This window comes from Oncorhynchus keta, chromosome 17 (genome assembly GCF_023373465.1).
Source record: "Oncorhynchus keta strain PuntledgeMale-10-30-2019 chromosome 17, Oket_V2, whole genome shotgun sequence".
In the NCBI taxonomy this organism is placed as follows: domain Eukaryota; kingdom Metazoa; phylum Chordata; class Actinopteri; order Salmoniformes; family Salmonidae; genus Oncorhynchus; species Oncorhynchus keta.
This window is the reverse complement of record NC_068437.1, coordinates 55846557-55866216: the sequence shown is the minus strand read 5'-3', so window position 1 is coordinate 55866216 and position 19660 is coordinate 55846557. Positions and strand designations below refer to the sequence as shown.

The 19660-nt window shown below is 37.2% G+C and overlaps 1 protein-coding gene across 3 annotated transcripts in view; it reads right to left on the bottom strand.

Annotated features, from left to right (window-relative positions):
* LOC118374171 (caprin-1-like) overlaps window positions 1-19660 on the bottom strand; it is a 56881-nt gene that overhangs the window by 27761 nt on the left and 9460 nt on the right. The window contains exons 1-6 of one of the 3 annotated variants that reach the window (XM_052466651.1): window positions 12089-12240; window positions 6860-7033; window positions 3937-3999; window positions 3328-3414; window positions 2401-2648; window positions 2004-2086 (exon numbers count right to left, since the gene is read on the bottom strand). In XM_052466651.1, coding sequence (XP_052322611.1) covers window positions 2004-2086; window positions 2401-2648; window positions 3328-3414; window positions 3937-3999; window positions 6860-7033; window positions 12089-12121 — 688 coding nt within the window. In that variant the 5' untranslated portion in view covers window positions 12122-12240. Of the gene's footprint in view, window positions 1-2003; window positions 2087-2400; window positions 2649-3327; window positions 3415-3936; window positions 4000-6859; window positions 7034-7938; window positions 8111-12088; window positions 12241-19660 lie in introns of those variants that run through there. The other 2 variants (XM_052466652.1, XM_052466653.1) reach the window with 2 other exon arrangements.

Sequence of the window (19660 nt, the reverse complement as noted above, 5' to 3'; positions counted from 1 at the left end):
GACCTCAGCAATAAACCCCCCCCCCAACTAACCCTAACCCAATCTCAAACCACCACTCACATAGCCATGACTACTCATGCTTCTACACCTGCATTGCTTGCTGTTTGGGGTTTTAGGCTGGGTTTCTGTACAGCACTTTGAGATATCAGCTGATGTACGAAGGGCTTTATAAACACATTTGATTTGATTCTTCTAAAAATGTAGATGTCCTGGTGCCAGATGTATTAGATCTAGGGGAACACGCTATGGCCAAACTAGCCTGGTGCCAGATGTATTAGATCTGTGGGAACACGCTATGGCCAAGCTAGCCTGGTGCCAGATGTATTAGATATGGCCAAACTAGCCTGGTGCCAGATGTATTAGATCTAGGGGAACAAGCTATGGCCAAACTAGCCTGGTGCCAGATGTATTAGATCTAGGGGAACACGCTATGGCCAAACTAGCCTGGTGCCAGATGTATTAGATCTGGGGGAACAAGCTATAGTCAAACTGGAACACCGAACCCCCCCCAGCAATGCTACTCTACAGCCACTGGCATCTATTTTTATTATGAAAATAAAATGCTTTTCAGTAGCTTCCATCGATGCAGAGACGACTGCAGAGGGGCCTGATGTAAATCAAGTTAAAGAACATACCAACAAACAAATAAGTATGCTGTAGAACAGAAATGGTTGTCAGCTAGAATATAGAATCCTCTCAGCAACATCACTGAACACTTGTCAAGGCAAGGGCTGATTTCAAGGTTTTACTGCTAACCTACAAAGCATTACATGGGCTTGCTCCTACCTATCTCTCTTATTTGGTCCTGCCGTACATACCTACACGTACGCTACGGTCACAAGATAGGCCTCCTTATTGTCCCTAGAATTTCTAAGCAAACAGCTGGAGGCAGGGCTTTCTCCTATAGAGCTCCATTTTTATGGAACGGTCTGCCTACCCATGTCAGAGACGCAAACTCGGTCTCAACCTTTAAGTCTTTACTGAAGACTCATCTCTTCAGTGGGTCATATGATTGAGTGTAGTCTGGCCCAGGAGTGGGAAGGTGAACAGAAAGGCTCTGGAGCAACGAACCGCCCTTGCTGTCTCTGCCTGGCCGGTTCCACTCTTTTCCACTGGGATTCTCCGCCTCTAACCCTATTACAGGGGCTGAGTCACTGGCTTACTGGGGCTCTCTCATGCCGTCCCTGCAGGGGGTGCGTCACCTGAGTGGGTTGATTCACTGTTGTGGTCACCCCCCTTGGGTTGTGCCGTGGCGGAGATCTTTGTGGGCTATACTCAGCCTTGTCTCAGGATGGTAAGTTGGTGGTTGAAGATATCCTTGTAGTGGTGTGGGGGCTGTGCTTTGGCAAAGTGGGTGGGGTTATATCCTTCCTGTTTGGCCCTGTCCGGGGGTGTCCTCGGATGGGGCCACAGTGTCTCCTGTCCCCTCCTGTCTCAGCCTCCAGTATTTATGCTGCAGTAGTTTGTGTCGAGGGGCTAGGGTCAGTTTGTTATATCTGGAGTACTTCTCCTGTCCTATTAGGTGTCCTGTGTGAATCTAAGTGTGCGTTCTCTAATTCTCTCCTTTATTTCTCTCTCGGAGGACCTGAGCCCTAGGACCATGCCCCAGGACTACCTGACATGATGACTCCTTGCTGTCCCCAGTCCACCTGGCCATGCTGCTGCTCCAGTTTCAACTGTTCTGCCTTACTATTATTCGACCATGCTGGTCATTTATGAACATTTGAACATCTTGGCCATGTTCTGTTATAATCTCCACCCGGCACAGCCAGAAGAGGACTGGCCACCCCACATAGCCTGGTTTCTCTCTAGGTTTCTTCCTAGGTTTTGGCCTTTCTAGGGAGTTTTTCCTAGCCACCGTGCTTCTACACCTGCATTGCTTGCTGTTTGGGGTTTTAGGCTGGGTTTCTGTACAGCACTTTGAGATATCAGCTGATGTACGAAGGGCGATATAAATACATTTGATTTGATTTGTACACACACAGGCAGTTGGTTAGACTTACACGTAGTTCCTGCCACTGCTTTGTCCTTCCCCTCCAACAGATCCATGAGGTGTTGAGAAGCCTCCTCGTACTGGTCAGTAAATCTGCAATGGGAGTGGTAAAGTTGGAACGTGGGGAAAGAAAGGTAACCCCCCGCTGTTCAGTGCTCCTGCGGTTTTATGGAGTGCAACATTGACACAAATGTCTTGGTCAGGCTTGAGTTGCAACTCCCTCTCAAATCGGGGCTGTCAACAAACAACAAAGGTGAAACCCCAGTTTCTAAACATCCAAGTTGACCATCATGTTCATGGTATGTATTTGACAGATAGCCGAGAAGCCCTCTCCTGAAACCCAAGACATGTTATAGAAAAACAACAAAAAAACGTCCACACATATATATTTTCTCCCACTGTCTAACCTGGTGTTTTGATCTGGTTCTGGTCCCACTAGTTTATAGAGCTCGTCCAGGGCAGTGAGCTCCGTGTCGGTGAGGAGTGAGGGTGTGTCAACACTGGCAGCCCCCTGTCTCAGCTCCTGCCTCACACTGTCCTCTCCAAGCCTGTCCAGGAGAAACTGGAGCTCTAGCACAGTCTTCAGCCTCTTCTGCTCAGACTCTTCTCTCTGGAGCTGTTCCCGTCGCGCTGCCTTCTTCACCGCCTTCTGGATCTGGAGAGAAATCGCATGTCATTGGTCACGTTGGCCCCGAATACGACTGATACAGACTTTACCCTGAAATTCTTGCTTACGAGCCCTTCCCCAACAACACAAAGTTAAGTCGAGGGTTCTGGAATACTTTCTAAACATACTGTATAGTCTAGTGAGTAATGCGCATGGTTCATGCAAGAGAGTCAGTGCAGATAGTTTTGGTACCACTCATTGACTATTTTGTGGTCTGGCTATTTAATCAGTCTTATGGCTTGGGGAGCCGGTTCGTCCGAGAGCCAACTTTCCGGTACCGTTTGCCAGACAGATAGGCAGGCAGGTAGTCAGACCACAATGTTATGAAAATATTTTTTTGAAAATCAGTCTCCTGGTACCTCTAGCGTATAGGAGCTTTGGTGTTAGCCATATCAATGCAAAAAGACATGGGGCTAATGCCAGAGACCCCCAGCGCCAGAGACCCCCAGCGCCAGAGACCCCCCAGCGTTAGAAGAATGCTTTATCATCCATTGCCATTTTCTATTTTAACCTCCAAAGAAAACCCCCAGGGGCAGGAATCTAGGGTCAGCAGGAATCTAGGGTCAGCAGGAATCTAGGGTCAGCAGGAATCTAGGGTCAGCAGGAATCTAGGGTCAGCCAGATCAGTGCAGCCTGGAGCAGTTTAGTGGTCAAGCGTCTTGCTTACATCTTGTCCCAGGGACAGGAAGCTCTTCTGTAACTCCCTGGCAAACTCCAGGTTATTAGTCACTTCCTGGTACTTGGTCAGGGCATCCTTCAGAGACGAGAGCAAGAGAGAGAGAGCGAGAGAGGAAACTGGTTAACACAGAAAGCCTAACATATACTGTTCAAAGTCTTAAAATGCATTGCATCCCTAATTCCTGCTTCCTTGAAGCACTGAACTGAAGACAGGCTAATTGGTGAAAAGCAATGCGGTGGACCGTTTGCAAACACCAACCCAGTGATGTTAGTTGAGGGACTACAAATGACTCATACAGTATGTTGTTGAACGTTATAAACTGGGGTGGTTCGAGCCCTGAATGCCGATTGGCTGACAGCCGTGGTATATCAGACCACATACCACATGTATGACAAAACATTTAATTCCATGTTCTAATTCCATTGGGAAACAGTTTATAATAGCAATAAGGCACCTCGGGGGTTTGTGATATTTGGCCAATATACCACGGCTAAGGACTGTAATTCAGGCACTCCGTGTTGTGTCGTGCCCAAGAACAGCCCTTGGCCGTGGTACATTAAGCCATATACAACCCCCCTTATTGGTTAATTGACCCACCAGTTGGTCCTGGTTGAGACGTTCCCCTTTATTCTTCTTCGATTGATAATCGTCCAGCTTGCCCTGTAAGACAGAAAGAACCATTACAACAAAAAAACACTAAAACCTGCAACAGAGATCCAATGGTAACCTCATCCCCAGGATCAATTGCTAATCCCATGGTAACGGTACACTAACAAAAATGCAAGGTTTGTTGGACACCTCTGAGCAACACAATACTAGTGTGCCTTTACAGCTAGTAGGTTAAATGAGATGGACACAAGCTTCTTCAGAACAGCTTTGGCTAATACCACGTGTGTAAACTCAAGTCCAGTGTTTTCCCCCCAACTGCGATCCTCCAGTACGCTCACACTAAATGTTTGTATGATTCTACACATACAAAATAATGCTTCATAATTAATTGTCGGCATCTGCCTAATGTGCTTGCTAACTAGCTTGCTACAGTAGCTAGCTAGAGCAGGGGTTCTCAAATGAGGGTCCACAGCCTACTACGGGTACTGCAGGGCCTACGCAATTAGTACTTTCTGTGATTTTTGGGATAGTTTTGTGAAATTATTTGAATATTGCTAGCGGCAACAGAATACCATCGTGGATAAAAATGTTATATGTGTAAAAAAGGAAGTTAGAGGTAGTTTCACAAGCCAATGCTAACTAGCGTTAACACAATGACTGGAAGTCTACAGGAACTGTTAGCATGGTAGTTGTTCCTGTTCATCTGACTTTGGGGGAAGTGCATAAGTGGCTTCATTGGCAAAATCTCCTCCTTCAAAATGGAGGACATTACAGTAATTGGAGCTAATTTAAAAAAAACATTCATATAAAAAGTAATTTGGAAAAACAGTTTGTCTCAACTTAAAAAAAAAAATCTTCACCGCCAAGATATCCTTCTAGCTAATAGACTGATAGAGTTTACACTTCCTCTTCCAGGTCAAAATAAAACTGCCTCACATATCAATTCATTTTTTTTTTTTTTTAAATGTTGATTACTTCTAACATATGATGGGGATTCCTGGGTCGTCGGTTTGCCTGGGCGGGGGGGGATCCCTTGGCAAGAAGAGTTTGAAAACCCCCTGAGCTAGCTGGCCAGGGACTGCACTTTCATCGTGCAACTGTGAAATGTCGGCGAAGACGACGTGATGACGTTGCAACTAAGCAGTGAGACCCAGAAAGCAAGACGCTGTGTCTGCAGCAATGATGACTTACTAGGACAGCTGTGTCTATTTTAGAGCACCCTCCTCCTCCCCTACAAAAAAACACAGTTGGAAGGAATTGGATAATGCAATTTGCATTGATTGATTTTGTCAGAGAGGAAACTACTGTAATGATCAGCACAATGATGTTGGCACTGAACCTGTGCAGTAGCACATGCGTCAATAGAAAAACCATGCAAGTCGTAACTGTTGTCCATCAAAACAGAAAATGTGTCTGTTTGCAGTCTTTTTTTTTTTAAAAGTCCCCCGACACACAAGACGCTGGAGGCATTGCCCGGATCAGCCCAAGAGCAGGGGTGTATCACTAGGAACCAAACGAGAAGGGACCTAGCTGAATTTGTCTCAATAGATACTCCCGCAGGCCTGGAATTTTGTGGTTTTAGGGGCAAGACCATTTGGCCTTCAAGAGGTGCCCAGTCTGCCAGGGCACCAAAGCCATCATCTCTGCCAGGGCAACATCCAAAATATTCAATGACCCCCCCCTATTCAAAGTGTAGCTGATAGCCTACTGGGTACAGCCTGTCATGGAGGCACCCGAAAATGTATCCACATTTATTTATTTTTTAAAGTGACTTGTCACACACACACCACTAAACGCCGTTCATGTTCGACAAATATAATGTAGGATCATGACTAATATTAAACATCTAAAGACGTGAGTCTGTGGACATACTGAAGGCACTAAATCATTCGTATAGGGAGAGAAGGGTCAGTGTCTGTTGCACACTGCAAACTGAGCAGAGGCAGTCAACATTTTGAAAACGATTATAAACCATAAACGTAAATTGTTTAAAACCTGGACATTTCTTTATCATTGAGGCTTGTCTTACCATGGTCCGACCATAGGAATGTTAAGTGAATTATTTTATTACATTTTATATTTATTTTTAAAACACCTCATATGCCATTGAAACCAGTATGTTCTCAACTTTCTTTAGTTGTCCAGCAAACCAAAGACACAACCCTAGTCGTCAACCCTAGTCGCCAACCCTAGTCGCCAACCCTAGTCGTCAACCCTAGCAACTTTTCTACTATGGGAGATAGTAGATTGACACAGGCTAGTGCTTCGTTACTCATTTTGTTGGCTGACGAAAAAAGTAAAACGTGGACAGTTCATACATCTTCAATATATTATCTTCGATAATGATACGTGCCGTTGCGAAAAGAACCCAGTCACATGATGGCATTAGCAAATAGGAATTGAGATATCTGAGAAAGCCATGCGAGTGAGGTGCTTCAGAGCGATCGTCAGCCGGGAGAAGGGAATACTAATTATTATATTCAGCCCAAGGGCACAACGGCCACAAGGCATAGATTTTTTTTTAGGCTGCATTAGGACCACAAAATTCAAGGCCTGAACTCTCATTTCCATTGCAAAACGTTTTGAACTAATGATTACAGCCCAAGCAAGGTGTGTTGCTCAATGGCAGGAGGTAGCCTAGTGGTTAGAGCGTTGGGTCAGTAACCTAAAGGTTTCTAGATCGAATCCCCGAGCTGACAAGGTGAAAATATGCCTTTCTGCCCCTGAACAAGGCAGTTAACCCACTGTTCCCCGGTAGATTGTAAATAAGAACTAGTTCGCAACGGACTTGCCTAGCTACTTTTGAAAAAACTAGCTAAAAAAAAAATGGAGGTATCAAAAGGCAGAGGCACTTTTCACCCTCATCACAATTGTTGGAAGTTTCATTCCCCAAAAATAAAAGGAGTTTTGCCTTTTTCTTCTCCATGTTCCGGACTTTCTTGTCGACGACGCCCAGGACTTGCTTCATTGCCTCGGTCTGGGCCCCAGAGGACTGTCCTCCGCCCAAGGTGATCTGTCCAGGAGCAGATCCCACATCTGGGCTGGCCGACTGCACTGTCCTGTTACCATTCATTGCTGAGGGCATCTGAATAGACAAAGCGAAAGCCACATCAATAAGTTAGTTATGGAGGTGGAGACGAGTAACAATGGATGGATTTTTATAGTTTTCCCAGACACTCAAGTTTGCCTTTTAGTCTAGGTCTGGACTTAAATCTGTGTCCAGGAAACCACCCACTCACCTAACAAAATAACTACCGGTGTAGCCAAATCGTGGGTAACATAAGAAAGTTCACATAATTTCAGCCATTTCACTTGCCCAGGAGGGAGGAATAAGTATGACCGTTTTAATGCAGCGTTGGATTGGTGCACAACGAGCGTCATGGTGGAATATAAAGTCGAAGTTCAACAAGTAGTTAGTTACATACACGATCCACTTAAACGGATCCAAGTGTTGCCAGCCAGCTCCGCCGGACCATTTAAAAATAATAATAACTAATTAACTTGTTAACCAATTTCAGGAATATTAGTTGACCTAGCTCGCTAACACGTCCAGCTCAAAGTCACCGAGATGATAAGCTAGCTAGCTAACTTTAAAATGAGCCGATCATCGCATAAAGCCCGTGTACCAAGAGCCTTGTCGTCTATCTGGCCCGTTAGCTACCTGCTAGCAGATGTTCAACCATGCAGATTGCCCAGCTAACTGACATTAGCTAAATCTAGGCAAAAAATAATAAAAAAATACATCACACTTATGATCAAAGGAGAAAATTCAATGTAGATGTAACGTTAGCTAGTTAATAACTAAACGATTTTAGCAATTGTGGCTCATTAGCTAGCTATAAATCATTGCTTTAACAAGGAACTTTAGCTGTGCTACAGCCACACTGGCCCATAAACTCAGCTAGCTAAAGTTAGCATATCATTAGCTAGAATAAGCTATTTGCTTTCCTTGTCTCATAGGTTCATTTGGCTAGCTTTATATTCCCTTACCTTTATGCTCTATGTATCCACTGGGGGAAGCTTATTCACGAGAGAAATGCAATAACCAAGGTTGTTTAAAAAAAAAAATATATTATTATTTTTTTGTTTTGTTTTTATTGTGTTGCTTTATTTTCTCTTTGAAAAGTGAGGATCCGCCCAGCCGGCCTCACCGACAACTGAGACAGTGTGATTAGTGAAGGAACTCTTTATAAAGAAGAAGGACCCCTGTTCGGCTGTCCAACGATATGCCAGACTGAACGAACCGGACGGATCTGATCGAAACAAATCAACTGGGAGATAAAAACACAATATAGAGACAGCTTGTGAAAGACGATGTTATTGCGATGTTGATTAAATATTCAAATGTACATAACAGATAGTAAGTTTTCTAATACGGCCCAAAAAAATGTGCATATAGCAAATCTTCGCCCCACAAAAAATCGCCAAAATAACTTGTATTGATTTGTTCAAGCTCAGTGGTGTGTGCGCTCTTGCACTGTACAATGCTGCTACAGTGTCTGTAATCAGTGCAGTGATTTAAATTGAAGTTTTTCAGATTAATGTAGCCTATTGCTAGCTACATGACATTGTGACATTGTTGAGTCGACAGTTTTGAGTGTTAAGATGTTTGGTGATGAGATCGATGTATCTACTGTAGATCAGCAGGGGGCAGTAATGAGCCATGGACGGTGTTGGGAGTCCTGAACAACATAGAGTTCAACGAGTCTTTTAATTGACTTTTTGCAGTAGCTTGGTAGTAGTTGAACAAACGAAATAAACATGTTGGTAGTGTTTCAGTAGTTATTTACTCTTTTTTTTGCCATGCAGTGGCTAATTACTGGCTAACTACTGGAACTACACACTACATTTATTGCAAAAAAGAAGAGAAAATATGACAAAACTAGGCAAGAATTTCCTTTCCTTTTTCAGCATTAGACTTGCCTAATTCTCACTTGAAACTTAGTTTTTAATAGGCTAAATTACACATTCGGTTAACATCTGACTTCAGATTGAGATACGATACTTTTTCACAAAGTACTTTGTATTTAGTAAACTACTTTATCAAAGTAACTTTAGTTAAGTAAACAATATTTTTTATTAATGTTACCTTAACTTATTCCAATGTGAAGTAATTGGTAGTTTGGTACTATATTTTCAGTAGTAGCTTCCCCAACACTTGCCGTGGAAAGTAACTGTACTGTATACCGTAGACCTATGACTGTCAGATTGGTGACCGAGATTCCTGACCTGTTTTAGCTTTTAAATTGTGCACCTTGGCTCACCGGAACTGAGGACCGGCACATCAAATGTTCTACTCTTTTGAGTTCCTGCACCTATTATAGAATATTAGCTCAAAAGTATTGTGGAGTTCCTGAACCTTACGTGTCGCTCTGGATAAGAGCGTCTGCTAAATGACTTAAATGTAAATGTACTACTGCTATTATACTACTGCATAGTTAAATACAATTAAAATAATGGCCATACACCAGTTACTAAAAGTGATATCAAGTTTATTTGGTCACAAGTCCTACTTGGATTATCCAGATTTTCTTCTATTGGTTTGTTGATTCAAAGGTGTGGATGAATTGAACATTATTCCTCAGCTTTTACATTTTTATTTATTATTTTATTTCACCTTTATTTAACCAGGTAAGCTAGTTGAGAACACCTTTATTTAACCAGGTAAGCTAGTTGAGAACACCTTTATTTAACCAGGTAAGCTAGTTGAGAACACCTTTATTTAACCAGGTAAGCTAGTTGAGAACACCTTTATTTAACCAGGTAAGCTAGTTGAGAACACCTTTATTTAACCAGGTAAGCTAGTTGAGAACACCTTTATTTAACCAGGTAAGCTAGTTGAGAACACCTTTATTTAACCAGGTAAGCTAGTTGAGAACACCTTTATTTAACCAGGTAAGCTAGTTGAGAACACCTTTATTTAACCAGGTAGGCCAGTTGAGAACAAGTTCTCATTTACAACTGTGACCTGGCCAAGATAAAGCAAAGCAGTGCGACACAAACAACAACACACATGGAATAAACAAGAGTACAGTCAATAACACAATAGAAAAAAAATGAAAGTCTATATACAGTGTGTGCAAATGGCGTGAGGAGGTAAGGCAATAAATAGGCCATAGTAGCAAAGTAATTACAATTTAGCAAATGAGCACTGGAGTGATAGATGAGCAGATGGTGATGTGCAAGTAGAAATACTGGTGTGCAAAAGAGCAGGAAAGTAAATAAAAACAATATGGGGATGAGGTAGGTAGATTGGGTGGGCTATTTACAGATGGGCTATGTACAGCTGCAGCGATCGGTTAGCTGCTCAGATAGCTGATGTTTACAGTTAGTGAGGGAAATATAAGTCTCCAGCTTCAGCGATTCTTGCCATTCGTTCCAGTCATTGGCAGCAGAACCCAACCATAACATACATAATTATTGGCATTTCCACAATTTGGAAACATGACAGTTAAGTACACAAACAATTCTCCTCCATTTGGAAAAAAAAATGGAGATAAAACTATCTCAATGTCTATGGGGTGTTCTCTATTCCCATGAAAATGAACGTCCCTCTGAAATACATTCGGATGTTGTTTCTTCAAGTCAGAGCCTGTATTTAACATCAAACTCTCCAACAGGACAAACTAACCAGAGTCCATAAGAATGTGGAATCAGCCTTCATGAGGTTTTGTTTGGCTTATTCAGGAAGCAGTTAACATGGCCGCGCTGCTCTTTGATTGCACTGGCCCATTGAAAGGCTGTTTTTTTTTGTGATAATACTGATTATGGGAGGTTCCCTAAGGGAAGCGAAGCTCCCTTTCAACCAGTGACTCATTTCCTCTCCATGGTAACCTGCTCTGTTCCAGTTAGACAGCAGGGTTGTACTGTTTGTCCTCCATTTTCTAAACTACTGTATTTATTGCGTAATGTTCAATAAGCAAGAAATACAATGTCTTATTGGACAAGTCCAGGTAGTCCCCTCCTGTTCCAGGATGCTTTCTTCCGTTCTATGCATAATTAACACAACCCTGGCTAAAGCTCTGACCTCTGACCTCTGCCCTTATCAGCAGGAGTTTGTCAAACCATCAACTCGATTCTCTCCAGCCTATTTTCTCAAAGTTCACCACGGCAACGGTGTAATAAGGCAGAATGAATCCGATGGCTTTTCATCAAAGAAGTGAACTAAACTTTAACAAAAATAAAATAATACTGGATTTGCTTCAGATTATAGACAGGAAGCTGTAGCCTGGCTATTGCTGCTCCAGAGTTTGCAGTTTCACCACAGTGTCCAGAGCACTCTCTCTCTCTAGTTACAGGAAATAGGCCTGTGTGTGTGTGTGTGTGTGTGTGTGTGTGTGTGTGTGTGTGTGTGTGTGTGTGTGTGTGTGTGTGTGTGTGTGTGTGTGTGTGTGTGTGTGTGTGTGTGTGTGTGTGTGTGGACAGTCTGTGATGGATGACCACGGCGTCTTGCCAGTTGATGTATGCTTTAAACAGAAAAAAACAAGGAGTCTACATGTGTCCAACTAGCTTTCTCTACCCTTAACCTTGTTCTGAACACCTCCAAAACAAAGGTCATGTGGTTTGGTAAGAAGAATGCCCCTCTCCCCACAGGTGTGATTACTACCTCTGAGGGTTTAGAGCTTGAGGTAGTCACATCATACAAGTACTTGGGAGTTTGGCTAGACGGTACACTGTCCTTCTCTCAGCACATATCCAAGCTGCAGGCTAAAGTTAAATCTTGTCTTGGTTTCCTCTATTGTAATCGTTCCTCTTTCACCCCAGCTGCCAAAGTAACCCCGATGAGTCCTTTTGCCTTTTGGTAGGCCGTCGTTGTAAATAAGAATTTGTTCCTAAAGGTTAAATAAAAGGTTCTGTGTGGGACGGAGTCCATGAGGTGACCTAGCCTGGCCCCAGATCTGTTTGTGCTGTCTTGCCAACTCCTATAACACAGTGACCATAGGAGTTGGGAAGAGAGCACAATCAGATCTGGAGCCAGGCTATTTGTGACCGACTAAAATCCCCAACTTTCGTGCCGATCAATGAGCTTGACCTAATCTCCATAGTTCACTATATGATTACAGAGAGTTACAAGTGGTATCAACGACAAATAGTTTTACTGTTTGCTTAATAGCCCCGACCCATTATATTTTCCACTTGCCTTGAAATTCCACCCAACAGCCTTCAACTCCATAATGCTCTCTCTCTCTCAACGCCAAACAGCACAAAACAGGAAGCCAGATATGAGTGACACCACTTCCCAAAAGTTCATCTAGCAAAGATCATTAACTGTTTGTTTCCCATTTTCTGCTGTCAGACAGCAAAAGCCTCGGCCGGTGAATAACAGTCCTGTATACTAGATCATATCCATTCAACAGGGTTGACTGTCTTTAAGTTCAGATAGCTTGGTAGCCAGATCTGTTTCTGCGTTACCGTGTAGTTACAGTATATTATAACATGTTATAATGTAGTTACAGTATATTATAACATGTTATAATGTAGTTACAGTATATTATAACATGTTACCATGTAGTTACAGTATATTATAACATGTTACCATGTAGTTACAGTATATTATAACATGTTACCATGTAGTTACAGTATATTATAACATGTTACCATGTAGTTACAGTATATTATAACATGTTACCATGTAGTTACAGTATATTATAACTTGTTGTCATGTTACCATGGTAATATAATGTGTTGTCATGAAGTTACAATATATTATAATGTGTTACCATGTAGTTACAGTATATTATAACATGTTACCATGTAGTTACAGTATATTATAACATGTTACCATGTAGTTACAGTATATTATAACATGTTATAATGTAGTTACAGTATATTATAACATGTTACCATGTAGTTACAGTATATTATAACACGTTATCATGTTACCATGTAGTTACAGTATATTATAACATGTTACCATGTAGTTACAGTATATTATAACGTGTTGTCATGTTACCATGTAGTTACTGTATATTATAACATGTTACCATGTAGTTACAGTATATTATAACATGTTACCATGTAGTTACAGTATATTATAACATGTTACCATGTAGTTACAGTATATTATAACATGTTACCATGTAGTTACAGTATTTTATAACATGTTACCATGTAGTTACAGTATATTATAACATGTTACCATGTAGTTACAGTATATTATAACATGTTACCATGTAGTTACATTATATTATAACATGTTACCATGTAGTTACAGTATATTATAACGTGTTACCATGTAGTTACAGTATATTATAACGTGTTACCATGTAGTTACAGTATATTATAACGTGTTATCATGTAGTTACAGTATATTGTAACATGTTACCATGTAGTTACAGTATATTATAACATGTTACCATGTAGTTACTGTATATTATAACGTGTTACCATGTAGTTACAGTATATTATAACATGTTAACATGTAGTTACAGTATATTATAACATGTTACCATGTAGTTACAGTATATTATAACGTGTTACCATGTAGTTACAGTATATTATAACATGTTATAATGTAGTTACAGTATATTATAACATGTTACCATGTAGTTACAGTATATTATAACATGTTACCATGTAGTTACAGTATATTATAACTTGTTGTCATGTTACCATGTAGTTACAGTATATTATAACATGTTATAATGTAGTTACAGTATATTATAACATGTTACCATGTAGTTACAGTATATTATAACATGTTACCATGTAGTTACAGTATATTATAACTTGTTGTCATGTTACCATGGTAATATAATGTGTTGTCATGAAGTTACAATATATTATAATGTGTTACCATGTAGTTACAGTATATTATAACATGTTACCATGTAGTTACAGTATATTATAACATGTTACCATGTAGTTACAGTATATTATAACATGTTACCATGTAGTTACAGTATATTATAACATGTTACCATGTAGTTACAGTATATTATAACACGTTATCATGTTACCATGTAGTTACAGTATATTATAACATGTTACCATGTAGTTACAGTATATTATAACGTGTTGTCATGTTACCATGTAGTTACTGTATATTATAACATGTTACCATGTAGTTACAGTATATTATAACATGTTACCATGTAGTTACAGTATATTATAACATGTTACCATGTAGTTACCATGTAGTTACAGTATATTATAACATGTTACCATGTAGTTACAGTATTTTATAACATGTTACCATGTAGTTACAGTATATTATAACATGTTACCATGTAGTTACAGTATATTATAACATGTTACCATGTAGTTACATTATATTATAACATGTTACCATGTAGTTACAGTATATTATAACGTGTTACCATGTAGTTACAGTATATTATAACGTGTTACCATGTAGTTACAGTATATTATAACGTGTTACCATGTAGTTACAGTATATTATAACGTGTTACCATCTAGTTACAGTATATTATAACGTGTTACCATGTAGTTACAGTATATTATAACGTGTTACCATGTAGTTACAGTATATTATAACATGTTACCATGTAGTTACTGTATATTATAACGTGTTACCATGTAGTTACAGTATATTATAACATGTTAACATGTAGTTACAGTATATTATAACATGTTACCATGTAGTTACAGTATATTATAACGTGTTACCATGTAGTTACAGTATATTATAACATGTTGTCATGTTATCATGTAGTTACAGTATATTATAACATGGTACCATGTAGTTACAGTATATTATAACGTGTTACCATGTAGTTACAGTATATTATAACATGTTGTCATGTTATCATGTAGTTACAGTATATTATAACATGTTACCATGTAGTTACAGTATATTATAACATGTTACCATGTAGTTACAGTATATTATAACATGTTACCATGTAGTTACAGTATATTATAACATGTTACCATGTAGTTACAGTATATTATAACATGTTACCATGTAGTTACAGTATATTATAACGTGTTACCATGTAGTTACAGTATATTATAACATGTTACCATGTAGTTACAGTATATTATAACATGTTACCATGTAGTTACAGTATATTATAACATGTTACCATGTAGTTACAGTATATTATAATGTGTTGTCATGTTACCATGTAGTCACAGTATATTATAACATGTTACCATGTAGTTACAGTATATTATAACATGTTACCATGTAGTTACTGTATATTATAACATGTTACCATGTAGTTACAGTATATTATAATGTGTTGTCATGTTACCATGTAGTTACAGTATATTATAACGTGTTACCATGTAGTTACAGTATATTATAACATGTTACCATGTAGTTACAGTATATTATAACATGTTACCATGTAGTTACAGTATATTATAACGTGTTGTCATGTTACCATGTAGTTACAGTATAGTGTAACATGTTACCATGTAGTTACAGTATATTATAATGTGTTACCATGTAGTTACAGTATATTATAACATGTTACCATGTAGTTACAGTATATTATAACATGTTACCATGTAGTTACTGTATATTATAACATGTTACCATGTAGTTACAGTATATTATAACGTGTTGTCATGTTACCATGTAGTTACAGTATATTATAACATGTTACCATGTAGTTACAGTATATTATAACATGTTACCATGTAGTTACAGTATAGTATAACATGTTACCATGTAGTTACAGTATATTATAACGTGTTACCATGTAGTTACAGTATATTATAACGTGTTACCATGTAGTTACAGTATATTATAACATGTTACCATGTAGTTACAGTATATTATAACATGTTACCATGTAGTTACAGTATATTATAACATGTTACCATGTAGTTACAGTATATTATAACATGTTACCATGTAGATACAGTATATTATAACGTGTTACCATGTAGTTACAGTATATTATAACGTGTTACCATGTAGTTACAGTATATTATAACATGTTACCATGTAGTTACAGTATATTATAACATGTTACCATGTAGTTACAGTATATTATAACATGTTAACATGTAGTTACAGTATATTATAACTTGTTGTCATGTTACCATGTAGTTACAGTATATTATAACATGTTAACATGTAGTTACAGTATATTATAACTTGTTGTCATGTTACCATGTAGTTACAGTATATTATAACATGTTACCATGTAGTTACAGTATATTATAACATGTTACCATGTAGTTACAGTATATTATAACATGTTACCATGTAGTTACAGTATATTATAACATGTTAACATGTAGTTACAGTATATTATAACGTGTTGTCATGTTACCATGTAGTTACAGTATATTATAATGTGTTACCATGTAGTTACAGTATATTATAACATGTTACCATGTAGTAACAGTATATTGTAACATGTTATCATGTAGTTACAGTATATTATAACGTGTTGTCATGTTACCATGTAGTTACAGTATATTATAACATGTTACCATGTAGTTACAGTATATTATAACATGTTACCATGTAGTAACAGTATATTGTAACATGTTATCATGTAGTTACTGTATATTATAACATGTTATCATGTAGTTACAGTATATTATAACATGTTATCATGTAGTTACAGTATTTTATAACATGTTACCATGTCGTTACAGTATTTTATAACGTGTTACCATGTAGTTACAGTATATTGTAACGTGTTGTCACGTTACCATGGTAATATAATGTGTTGTCATGTAGTTACAGTATATTATTATAACATGTTACCATGGAGTTACAGTATATTATAACATGTTAGCATGTAGTTACAGTATATTGTAACGTGTTGTCACGTTACCATGGTAATATAATGTGTTGTCATGTAGTTACAGTATATTATAACATGTTACCATGTAGTTACAGTATATTATAACATGTTACCATGTAGTTACAGTATATTATATCATGTTACCATGTAGTTACAGTATATTATAACATGTTACCATGTAGTTACAGTATAGTATAACATGTTACCATGTAATTACAGTATATTATAACGTGTTACCATGTAGTTACAGTATATTATAACATGTTACCATGTAGTTACAGTATATTATAACGTGTTGTCATGTTACCATGTAGTTACAGTATATTATAACATGTTACCATGTAGTTACAGTATATTATAACATGTTACCATGTAGTTACAGTATATTATAACGTGTTACCATGTAGTTACAGTATATTATAACATGTTACCATGTAGTTACAGTATATTATAACATGTTACCATGTAGTTACAGTATATTATAACATGTTTCCATGTAGATACAGTATATTATAACGTGTTACCATGTAGTTACAGTATATTATAACATGTTACCATGTAGTTACAGTATATTATAACATGTTACCATGTAGTTACAGTATATTATAACATGTTAACATGTAGTTACAGTATATTATAACTTGTTGTCATGTTACCATGTAGTTACAGTATATTATAACATGTTACCATGTAGTTACAGTATATTATAACATGTTACCATGTAGTTACAGTATATTATAACATGTTACCATGTAGTTACAGTATATTATAACATGTTAACATGTAGTTACAGTATATTATAACATGTTGTCATGTTACCATGTAGTTACAGTATATTATAATGTGTTACCATGTAGTTACAGTATATTATAACATGTTACCATGTAGTAACAGTATATTGTAACATGTTATCATGTAGTTACAGTATATTATAACGTGTTGTCATGTTACCATGTAGTTACAGTATATTTTAACATGTTACCATGTAGTTACAGTATATTATAACATGTTACCATGTAGTTACAGTATATTATAACATGTTACCATGTAGTAACAGTATATTGTAACATGTTATCATGTAGTTACAGTATATTATAACATGTTATCATGTAGTTACAGTATATTATAACATGTTATCATGTAGTTACAGTATTTTATAACATGTTACCATGTCGTTACAGTATTTTATAACGTGTTACCATGTAGTTACAGTATATTGTAACGTGTTGTCACGTTACCATGGTAATATAATGTGTTGTCATGTAGTTACAGTATATTATTATAACATGTTACCATGGAGTTACAGTATATTATAACATGTTACCATGTATTTACAGTATATTATAACATGTTACCATGTAGTTACAGTATATTATAACATGTTACCATGTAGTTACAGTATATTATAACGTGTTACCATGTAGTTACAGTATATTATAACATGTTACCATGTAGTTACAGTATATTATAACATGTTACCATGTAGATACAGTATATTATAACGTGTTACCATGTAGTTACAGTATATTATAACGTGTTATCATGTAGTTACAGTATATTGTAACATGTTATCATGTAGTTACAGTATATTATAACATGTTATCATGTGGTTACAGTATTTTATAACATGTTACCATGTCGTTACAGTATTTTATAACGTGTTACCATGCAGTTACAGTATATTGTAACGTGTTGTCACGTTACCATGGTAATATAATGTGTTGTCATGTAGTTACAGTATATTATAACATGTTACCATGGAGTTACAGTATATTATAACATGTTAGCATGTAGTTACAGTATATTGTAACGTGTTGTCACGTACCATGGTAATATAACATGTTATCATGTCTGTACAGCATATTATAACATGTTAACATGTAGTTGCAGTATATTTTAACGTGTTGTCACATTACTATGTAGTTACAGTATATTGTAACATGTTATCATGTAGTTACAGTATATTATAACATGTTATCATGTAGTTACAGTATATTATAACATGTTATCATGTAGTTACAGTATTTTATAACATGTTACCATGTAGTTACAGTATATTGTAACGTGTTACCATGTAGTTACAGTATATTGTAACGTGTTGTCACGTTACCATGGTAATATAATGTGTTGTCATGTAGTTACAGTATATTATAACATGGTACCATGGAGTTACAGTATATTATAACATGTTAACATGTAGTTACAGTATATTGTAATGTGTTGTCACGTTACCATGGTAATATAATGTGTTGTCATGTAGTTACAGTATATTAATAACGTGTTACCATGGAGTTACAGTATATTATAACATGTTGTCATGTAGTTACAGTATATTATAACGTGTTACCATGTAGTTACAGTATATTATAACTTGTTGTCATGTTACCATGTAGTTACAGTATATTATAACGTGTTACCATGTAGTTACAGTATATTATAACGTGTTACCATGTAGTTACAGTATATTGTAACGTGTTACCATGTAGTTACAGTATATTGTAACGTGTTGTCACGTTACCATGGTAATATAATGTGTTGTCATGTAGTTACAGTATATTGTAACGTGTTGTCATGTTACCATGGTAATATAACATGTTATCATGTCTGTACAGCATATTATAACATGGTACCATATAGTTACAGTATATTATAACATGTTAACATGTAGTTACAGTATATTGTAATATGTTAACATGTAGTTACAGTATATTGTAACATGTTAACATGTAGTTACAGTATATTGTAATATGTTACCATGTAGTTACAGTATATTGTAACGTGTTGTCATGTTACCATGGTAATATAACATGCTATCATGTATGTACAGCATATTGTAACATGTTAACATGTAGTTACAGTATATTGTAACATGTTACCACGTAGTTACAGTATTTTATAACGTGTTATCCTGTTACCATGTAGTTACATTATATTATAACATGTTAAAATGTAGTTACAGTATATTATAACATTTTAAC